This window comes from Lagopus leucura, unplaced genomic scaffold (genome assembly GCF_019238085.1).
Source record: "Lagopus leucura isolate 7727_CA_CO unplaced genomic scaffold, USGS_WTPT01 Super-Scaffold_100015, whole genome shotgun sequence".
NCBI classification, from domain to species: domain Eukaryota; kingdom Metazoa; phylum Chordata; class Aves; order Galliformes; family Phasianidae; genus Lagopus; species Lagopus leucura.
In genome coordinates this window covers 14381894-14392590 of record NW_024962269.1, presented here as the reverse complement: position 1 = coordinate 14392590, position 10697 = coordinate 14381894, and the positions used below count along the sequence as shown (strand labels likewise).

Genomic DNA, 10697 nt, shown 5'->3' with positions numbered 1-10697 from the left:
GCTGCTCACAGCATGCAGAGCAGAGCGGGGGGTGATGCTGCTGAGGGGCCGTGGGACACGGAGCACAGCAGTGCTGCAGCAGGGAGCGCCAGCGGAGAGGGGCAGGAGGCCGTAAGTACGACCTTGCCTTCTGTTGTTCTGTTCTCTAAGTGTTTTATAACCTTAGAGCGCTTCCGTTAAGTCAGCTGTGGGTACAGCTTGGTAGTGGACCAACCTGATGAGGGTGTTGGGTACTGCGGGGGCAGGAGGGCACGAGTGGGCAGATGTGCTCTGCAAATACGACAGAGGCTGGAGTACACAGTAAAAGCCAGTATCTTTACTTTAGTGAATGCAGGATACAAATATTTTACAACAACCTCTAGCATTTTTCTTAACCATTTGATAAAAAGTTCACTAGAATATTTATTGTATATTGAAGAAAAAACAACACATTCAGGGAAAAAATTGAGATTAACTTATTTTTTTCTTAAAAGATTCGTCTCAAGGATGGCAACAAAGTCCAGCTTGTGCCGCCAAACGGCTTATCATCATTAAACCGTGAACAGCTTCTTTGTGAACTGTTGACTACAAACATTTACCAAATACATAAATCTCTTTTAAAAAAGCCATTTTAAATATAGCAAAGCAGTGTTCTCTTGCACAGCAAAGTGAAGAAAGTTTCTACTAAGATTTAAACGTTTACATTGAAGTCTTTCTTTCACATTCTAATTTAACTTCTTCCCGTGATGGATTGTTAGGAGTTGTTATGTTCCTTATTTACTATGTATTTCTTGTGCGCACAGCAATTCGCAAGGTTGGGATGCTTTAGTGTCCTTGGAGTGAAAGGAAAGGCTGAAGCGTTGTTCTGACAAATCCCTGACGGGGATTTTCAAATACATGTGAATTTAAATACTACAGTGAGAGCTCAGAGATGGAGAGGTGATTTGTCACAACAGAAGATCAGATAGAAATCTGAAGTCACTCAGGCTTCAATGGGTTCAAACTAGGATTGGATTCACTTAAAACTTCAATATATTTACTTAGTTAAAAAAAGTATTTTTCACCTGTTGAAATATCTGTGCTATGTCTTTTTCTCATTATAAAACATCTTTACAATTCCTAAAAAAGTATGTTCCAAAGTTAGTTACCTGTTATTAAAAACCAGGCTTCCCATTTATTCAGTGGCGTGAGGTTCTCCCGCTAGGAGAGAACGTGGCCAAAGTCTCCTGCTGAGTCTGTGGGAGGGGATGGGGCACAGGGCAACACCAGAACAGTCCCGTGAGCAGTTCCTAGGAACTTACGTGGTGGTTTTTTAATTCGTAGGTGCAATTTCAATACAAACTCTAACCCTTATGTAGCTTTTTCTTTAAGAAAACAGTAATAGCACTGTTTACAAACCTGCATAGAAATAAAGACTATTGAGATACAGTCAGCAAAGCCATCTCGTAAGGCACACAAGAAAATAGACAGTAAATGTGAATGCAGAACTCCCACTCAGATGTACAGCAAAGTTCATAGATGTGCATAAATAATGAAAAAACCACGTAACTTCTCCAAGCATCAAAAGGCTCTCCGCAGTGGTCAGTGAATTTGGTCACTTGGGAAATAAACGAGCTGCTGTGAGAAAAGTCTGCCTTTCCTGCAGGTTCCTGCACCTGGGAACTGCAGGACATCACAGCTCAGCCGTGACCCAGGCTGCAGGGGCTCAGGAGTGGCCGTGACAGCAGCAGAGCCTCAGGCACCAGCCTGGTTCTCCAGCCGCACGCCAAAGCGGGCAGCCATGAAGGCGCTGGAGCTGCCCCCACTGCATCACACGGGATTTTTGCTTCTCACACTCCTTAGCTAAAATATCAATTAATTTTTTGAAATCTGGCAAAATTATGTTATAAACAGCAGGGATTACTTACAGGGCTTTCAGTAACAAAATAGCACTGTTGTCTTTCTTTTTTTTCCCTCAGAACTACCAGCAGTGATTCATTAAGAATTCATTAAGGTCTACTTAATTTGGTTCCCGGCATAAAAGAACATGCAGGAAGGTGATCTGCATGGAGCCAGGGGTGGGAAGGAGGTGCCTCCGAGGCAGGAGCGCTCCTGGAGCAGTGCTGGTTCCCCTGCAGGTGGCTGCTCCCAGCTCCTGCAGTTTGCTGCTGCTCAGGTGCAGCCTTTCCCAGGAGCTGCTGCTGCCCTTCCTCCCCACAGCTCCATGCAGAGCAAGCCTTGGCCCTGCTCTGCCTCAGGGAAGCAGCAAAGAGGCTCTGCCTGTTTCCTTCTGAAGCCCCTTTATCCCAAACCACTCACCACTTCAGAAACCCTTTGTGCTCATCTGATATGTGTTATTTCCCTATCAGGAGAAATTAGGTCAAGCTTTTTCCACTGGTTTTTGTTTTTTTTCCTCCTCGGAAGAGGCAGTTTTGAAACGATGCCTTAAGATGTGTTGTAGCAGATTTTTTTATATTTATGCAGGATGAACTTAACGCCGGATTTTTTTTTTTTTGCCACTTTGCTATTTATATACATATATATAAAATGTATAATGAAGCTTAACCATACAGCACAGAGATTACAATTGAACGGCACACATTCACCACCAGTGAGGGGGACAAACCCCTTTATACACCCTCTGAAAAATCTGGATAATAATATTAATAATAATTAAAATCCAAAGAAAGTACAGTATATTTAACAAAATAGTAAATATTAAACAGTGAATACTCTACTTAATAAGGACCTCGCCTTTCTCAAGTCGGCGTCAATCCACAAAAATATACTTTTTAATCTGGTGAACGTACAATACATAGGTACTTACACCAAAGGTGATAATATATTTAAGATGCTATATACACAAAGAGTTTGGCTCAAATTTAAATTTACATATAAGTGTTCATGGCTTATTTTTCCCCCAAGGTTCCGCCTGCAAGTTTTTCCTTTTCATCTTTGAAAGCAAAAACTAGAAAGTCAAAATAAGATAAAACTATACTCTACAAAAAAGCTACAACATACAGCTTTGGCTTATATAAATAATTCATAGCAGAATGTGTTCAAAAGTACTGTATATAACTTTATATATAGTCTTCAATTCATTAGGGTATTGTTTTCTTTAATATAAAATATACATGAGCTAAAATCCGTTTCTATATTTTTCAAAGGTATGAACGTAAAAACAAATTTGTCAAACATATTCCAATTATAACTTAATATATTAATTTTATTTTGTTAATGTTCTATTTTCTAGGCTAATATTTTCGGAATATTTCATGCGAGTTCTCTATGTCTCTCTCTCACTTGTTAAAAAAATCACTTCTTTGACCCAATACACTTTTTTTTTTGCACGTGCAAAACAGGTTTTTGTTTTTTTATTTTCTCTAGCATCAGCCCTTCTCCATGCACCCTCTGCAATAGAGACCCATGCCAGGTGGGGTAATATAAAGGTCATTTTATGTACAGTATTGCTTTCTTCTTCCTGCTTTTCTACTGCTCTGCTGCTACAAAGCATTATTTCTTAACTACAAGTAACCATACAGCTTTAATAAAACACACAGGGACGTTACTACAGGCGAGCCCTCTTGGTTTCTGCAATCTAGTGTGGTAGGATTATAATACGGGTACAATGTTTCTTTGCAAAACAGGCTATATCATTAAAACAACAAGTCCAGGTAAGTGCCAGACTAGATCAATACCTACAGGATTGTTCTGTTACGTTTTACCATGGGACATCTGCAGCTATACAAGAAGTTTGTAATAAGTGCCTGATGATTCTGTGTATGCTACACACACTAGCACATATATATGCATGTGAAGATATATATATGCACGTATGTATATACATATAAATATACTTATTTCATGTCCTTATTCATAAATTTAGATATGTCAGGACAGTTCATTTTGAGAACACAAAACTGGAGAGGCAACACTGCGAGTTTATGTCACCCACGTGTCCATCCTCATTCGTTTTACTGACGGACTCTCTCTATCTTCTGAATTCGGCGGCCTTCCCAGCACCACGGGAGAGTGGAAGTCGCTGCGAGGGTCCTCGCGGTCGCTGCCATCGTAGGAGCTGCTGGAGCTGCTGAGGCTGTCGACAGGAGAGCGGCCCAACTCCTGGCGCTGCGGCGGCTGCTGCGGGGGCTGCGGGGGCTGCGGCTGCTGCGGGGGCTGCTGCTGCGGGAACCCCGAGGGAGTGACGCGGTCCCGGGGAGGTGAAATGGGCTCCGATTTGATGTTGATGTTTTGGTTGGTGTTAATGGATAAATTTGAACCCTGAGATATCTGGCTGCCAGTACTGGGAAAAAGAAAACCGAAAGGAGGAAATAAGAAAACATGAGAATGGGAAGGAAAGCGACAGTTCATGCACCTGCCGTGTGGTTCGGCATCCTTGAAGTAAGCATGTAAATAAATGCCACTTCCTGACGTGAAAGAAAGCAGCGATTAAAGATCCCAAGTACTTCTATAGACGTTAAAACACAAAGGGCAATAGGTAGCCATTCCAAACACCGAGTTAATCGTGTTGGTGACTTCAGCAAGGAGGCGGGCCTGCAGGGATACGGCACGTCAGCTTCAGGACTGAGCGAAGGGCCACAAAGGATACATACAGAACAACATGGGCACAGAACTGCTGCCAGCGGGCCAACTGGAAAAGCAATGTATGCATTGGGGGCAGAAAAGAAAGCAAAATGTTTTGTGTTATATATTTCCCAGTGCAGATCATTCACCTTGAAGTGCCCCGCCATGCAGCACTGCGCTATTACAAATCTACTTACACGAGAGAGCTGAGGGTTGCTGGACCAAGATGGTGCTGCTGCCAGGCAGATACCTGCCCTAAAGACAGCATTCCTGGGGAGTTAAATCCCTGCAAGGCAGACAGGTCTGCGCTAGTCAAGGAGTAATCTGAGGGAAGAACAGATAAAAAAGTGTATTAACTGATTTATTTATATGTACTTACATATACATACACACATATAAATACAGACAGACAAAGGCTTTCCACCCAGAACAGCTGAAGGCAGGTGGCCCAAAGGAGCCCACAGGTGAACACTTTGATACCTGGAGGAAGTCCTCCCAACTTCAGCAGCACCACAGCAGGACACACAGCACCAGCCACACTCTGCAATTCCTGCCTACGTGCCACTGCCTTACACAGCTGCTTCTAACCTCACGGGTGCAGCCTTCATGCACACACACACACACACACACACACATTTTACAAGTATTTGTTTCTGAAGATTTTAGTCTGCAAGGAAATCTCAAAATGAAACAAAAAAGGAAGCATTAAGACAAGTCATAGAAAGGAATGGTGTTTCTTGCTCTGAACTTACTGAACAAAACCTGACTGGTTCAGCTCCAGATCAAACCTGTACTTCAGATGGGAGGCAGCAATTCCCCAGACACAGTGTGCACCTCCTGGCTGCTGCCTGTGCTACAAAGCATCCTACAGCCCTACAGCCCATCCTCACACCAAGCAGGGAGCAATGCTCATTGCTGCTGGCCCAGCTGCTGAACAGCGAGGGCAGGGACTGGCACAGGGACTCACACCTCTGTGTGTGTGAGCACCCACAGGGTGCTGGGAGCAAAGGCACTGCAGCTGTGTGTGGATGCAGCCCTACCTTAACACACCGCATTCTCCCTCTTCCCACAACAGTGATTCATTATTTTACATCTGAATAAATGGGCATCTCTGTACCAAATGAACTAATTCACAAAAGAAATGCATTACTTAGAAATGTAACTTACTTAAATGAGTAATAGGAAAATCAACATGTTCCTGATCACCAGTCAGTGTCAGGCTGTTAGCTCTGCCCAGGCTGTAATGCTCAGACAGTTCTCACTTCTCATTTGCACACGAGGAGTTATTTTCATTTTATCATCACCACCCTCTGCTTTTCTTTCAGGTTCGAAAACAAAGCTGCAAATACTTGTCTGCTTTTAATTACCTTGTAACATCGCTTCCTTAAAATAATTTCTGGCATTTAGAGGGTAAGACAAAATGCTGGCAGTCAAACTTACCGCAGGGTAACTAGAAATTCCACTCACTCAAGTATTATTGTCTGATTGCTGTCCTGGCATTGTCCTAAAATGCCAAAACCATTCCAGTTTATCTCTCTCAGTCTCCCCCTGCCCATACACCAACTCGTTCTGTGTGCAACATGTCAGGGTTTTCCTCTCATTGCCCTATAGAGGGAGGCAAATGCAGTGCCAGCAGCCACGCTGCTCAGAGATTCATGGGCAGAGATGCATGAGGACACTGACAATCCTGGCTGCAGCCCAGCAAACTATGCTACCTACGCTGCCTTTCTGTTTCTTCTGAGCTGGCATTTGTACCCAGCAGCTATCTGAGATTTACAAGACAAAAAAAATCCAGCCCTCCAGTGATGAAGACATGGACTCAACCCACAGAGCGACCGCAGCCATAACAATCAGCAACGTGGATGTAGGCGCGTTGGCAATAAAAACAGGCAACTATTTTGGTTCAAAATCAAATTTCTTATTTAAGACCCCTGAAAGGCTCTGTCTAATAGATACAATTTCGAAGTACCTGAGAAACACCAAAGGCTAAAGAGCCTTTCACAAAACACAGCATTACCCAAAGGCGGGGGGCTGGTTTTTAGAATAGTTTCCTAGCAGCAACAGCACCTGGCTGCAGTGTGGGACACCATGTTCACTGTGTGCTGCTCCCAAGCACTCGGTGCACAGCACTGCTCCACTTCCCAGCAGCTGCTGCCACACGGCACTGCCTTCAACCACTGCACAGCACAGAGGGAACAGCACGACTGCTCAGGGGCAGGAAAACAGCAGCAGTGCTCTGAGCAGGCACAGGAACTGCTGGCTTACTGCACACAGCGATTAAACAAAACGTATGGACAGTCATCGTAGCAGGAATCACAGCCAGGTCTACACGTCCAGTACATTCATGCTGCAGTTTCTAATCTTAAACAAGAAACTAACAACAATTCTTCACTCCGAGCACTGTTACTGTAGCCCCATCCTGTTCATTGGCCTCTCCAGCCCTTACCCCTCAGGGCAGCAACCACCTGCACAGGTTCCTCCTGCACTCAGCTGCTCCTGCAGCAGAAACCTTTGACCCTTTCTGCAGCAGAAACCACTGCTGACTGAACAGTCCCTGTTCAAACCAAACCCCTGCACGCAGTGGATGCAGGGCAGTGCCTCGAAGGCAAACCAACGCAGAAAGAGTACTAATAGCAGCTAATGGGCACAGTGATAGTGCTGTAGGGAAGGGGACATGAGACCAAAACAGATTCCAGTTGTTGAGCTGACAGATGGCTACAGGTAGGAACTAACAAAACATCCTGAAGTCCTTTAAAACTTAAAAAAAAAGATATAAAAAAACAGCCAATGTATAAAATCCAGCCTTTTTGTCAGGAAAATGATTATGAAGGGATGGCACTCGTTCTGTTCCCTCTTTCAGAACAGACTCCTGACAGTGCCCATCCCTGCAGAACACAAACACAAAAAGCCTTTGTTTAACTCGAGTTCTGGCTACTTTCTACATACACGAAATAAAGTTTCTTTGGATTTGCCCTGACCTTTGCACAAGGCCGTGCTTTGTTTCCTGCTCTGCCCTCTTGGGCTTTTTTGCCCAGCAGAGCCTTCTGACGGGAGGAAAAGAGAAGAAGAAAAGACAAAAAGGAAGAGCTCAGGTACCAGCTGCTCAGCCTGAGCTTTCGCTGCCCACAGGACATGAGACAGCCCTGCACAACTGCACGTGTGCCCTCTCAAAAAGAATACTGCCATGTTTAAAAAAAGTCTTCATTTCTAACACACCCTACACTGCCTTTTCTGTTCTTTGGTTTCAGAGCTCAGCAAGCATTACAGACTGCCTCAAATCTCAGTCCACAAGGAATGCTGCACACCACCAGAAGTTTTCTTGCATAAAACAATGTCACCAAAGAAATACATCTACAGACTTATTCACAGAGTATTTACTATGACTGGATTTAATTCTGCTTGGAGTATATACGTAATAACTGAAAGCCTACCTAGTAAGACTTCAATGCTACAATTGCTGACACTATGCTCCCCAGGTCAGAAATTCCTGTTGTAACAGATATTATAGCATTTACATTTGAATGTCCTAGCTAGATTACACCTAAAAAGAACAGCACATTGGGCAGCTATTTCCTTTGCTTTCCCACTTGCTTTTAAGCAGCAGCTAACTTAACTCAGACCTAAACTCTTACACTTATCTGCAATGCAGTGTCTCTGTAAGTGCATTTGGAAATCGAACTATGCATCACAGACCAGCCCAAGTCCATCAGGTGTGGCCTATCAAGGAAATGATTATCAAAAACTCCCTTTCCTGTTGCATACAGGCTCTGTGACAAGTACAGAACCTCAAGAGCAGGCTGAGTTAACTCTGCTGATGTGGAGACAAAGCAGGAGGCACCACAGTCTGAGCTACGTTCCGAATGGACAAACCAACTGTCACGTTATCAAATTATCTGAATCACACTTTGGATAAAAAAGGAGTTTTGAAGTCCTTCAGACACTCCCAGTGATGAAATGCTGACTGTGCCCACCACCAACTCCCTGCCTCGCTCTGGAGAACGCAGCCAAAGAGGAAGGGGCTGCTTCTTGAGAACTGGAAGTCCTCTCTGAATCCAGCTCCCTTGTGCCACAGGAATTCAGCAGAGAGCACGGCTCAGCACGCCCTGAAGTAGCAGCACTGTGTCAGTGTGAGGTTGTCACCTCACAGATGGACATCAAGAACACCACAGCAATAAGGAAATGCATTCATTGTGTCTCTGCCTGCATTCAGCTGTGCACAACTTGACTGAAAGCTTCTTCCGTCTGTAAGTCCCAACATTGACACATTCTACATTCAGAAGGCTCATTTCTGGATGAATAAAAGCCTTCATTTCAACTGAGCAGCAAAATAAAGCCAAGTGTCACAGGAATGCAAATTTTCTGGGCTTATGAATCACAAAACCTGGTGCATGTGAGGAATCAAGGCACGCACAATGCTTACCAGTGTTGTAGGCAGTGGGCATGGCCGAGTACACGAGTCCCTGCGGCGGCAAGCTGGGAGTTGTCACTGACACCACGGGGGTGGCGAGGGGCTGCGTGGACTGAGAACTACTTATCCTTTGGGTATTCTATAAACGATGAAAAATAACAGCATGCCTTGTGATATCAGTCAGAGCAACAGAAACTTACGTGCTAATAGAAAAACAGCGCTCACATAAAATGTGTCACTTTGCTTTGTGTTTTAATTAGCAATGCTTAGCTTTCGTCAGGATGGATTTTATAAACGAACCTCAACATTTCAAGACTCAACCAGAAACGATCTCAGCAAACAGAAATGAAAAAGGTAAGACTCACTGGTCCCCTCCTGAGCATGCACATCTCAACAGTGTTCATTTCAGCTGAAGGACAAGAACCAATGCACTTTCTTAGGGATACATACAATTCTCAGAAGTTCTTAAGTGACTGAAGGGGCTCATGCCTTATTTTTGAAGAGGATCTAACGCAGATGGCAAGGTGCAGTTCCAGAGGGGACGGTTTCCAGCTGTTAATCTGACCCACATCTCAGCTGCCAGCTCTGACCCTGTGCTAACTACACCTGCCCTGACAGCAACACGGCGATGGCATACGTTTCTGTTGGTAAGACCTTGGCCAGGAAACAATCTGCTGTTCCCATGGTTGCTGAGAAAGCGGTGAAGCACTTGTTATAGTGCAGATACGTTTCAAAGCAAATGACATTTGAGTTAATGCAGAACAACTGTGCCTTCTGACAGGAAAAACAGCTGAATTCCATAGTCTCACATTATCTGTTCTCGCTGTAGGCGTGAGCAGTCTTTCTTTGCCATATACTGGAGTGAACATCTGTAGCAAACATATCACTCACATTAAGCTCTTCAACAAAATTTGCTGTTTAGAAAACCTTACGTTAAATATTGCGCTGAATGCCAGCAGACAGCAAAGTGCTCTGTCACAGACACACAGCTCTCCATGGATGCAATGCTGTGGGGTTTCTTTTTAAGCAAGAGATGCTTCATTTTACTGATAGAGCTCCTAACTTCCCTCTCCTTGCACTTTGTATTTCTACATTCTCAAAGAACATTCCCCATTAAGGGAGCTGGAGTTCACACATTTTTAAGGCCATCGCCTAGAGCCCTGTATCTCCCATATTCCTGAAAAAATGTATCTGCTACAGAAATGGTGGGATTTTTGTCTCTGGTAGAGTTTCACTTCCTAGCTTTAGAAAAGTACGCTGCAGCTAGAAATTAAAATCAGTGTAGCACAGCCTTCCAGTGGCTGCCATGCCATACCTGGCCCCTAACCCTAACCCTCCAGCACTGCAGGAGGGCCCCGAGCCCCACAGCCTCTGGGATCTGTTCCACTTCCCAGGTTCCAAAGCCCTAAAACCACAAAGTGAGTCCCACTGATTTTCTGTACAATTTATCCTTCTAAATCACTTAGGGACTTCTGAAAACCTCCACTAGACCGAGTTTATCTGGCCCTAAGATATGTTATTAGAGCAGATTTTTGTCTGTCAGGAATTGACCTTTTTACAAAGCTTTCTTGGATGGCAGCCTATAAAGTTGGGATTACTGCATAATGGAAAAGTTAGAGGAGTACACTGGGAAGCAATCCAGGCCAAAGGATTTCCCCATGGGACTTTTTTGCTTTTCTGAGTGGATAATAAAGGTGGTTTTCAGAGGCGGTTTATTTCTGAGTTACTCTGCCACACAAAGGCACTG

The 10697-nt window shown here is 44.1% G+C and overlaps 1 protein-coding gene across 6 annotated transcripts in view; it reads right to left on the bottom strand.

The window, feature by feature from the left end:
• Positions 1-294: 294 nt before the first annotated feature.
• MEF2A (myocyte enhancer factor 2A) overlaps positions 295-10697 on the bottom strand; it is a 50368-nt gene continuing 39965 nt past the window's right edge. For all 6 annotated transcript variants that reach the window (XM_042875851.1, XM_042875854.1, XM_042875849.1 and 3 more), the window contains 3 exons: positions 8963-9089; positions 4740-4866; positions 295-4261 (listed from right to left, as the gene is read on the bottom strand). In XM_042875851.1, the coding sequence (XP_042731785.1) occupies positions 3901-4261; positions 4740-4866; positions 8963-9089 (615 nt within the window). In that variant the 3' untranslated portion in view covers positions 295-3900. The remainder of the gene's footprint in view (positions 4262-4739; positions 4867-8962; positions 9090-10697) is intronic.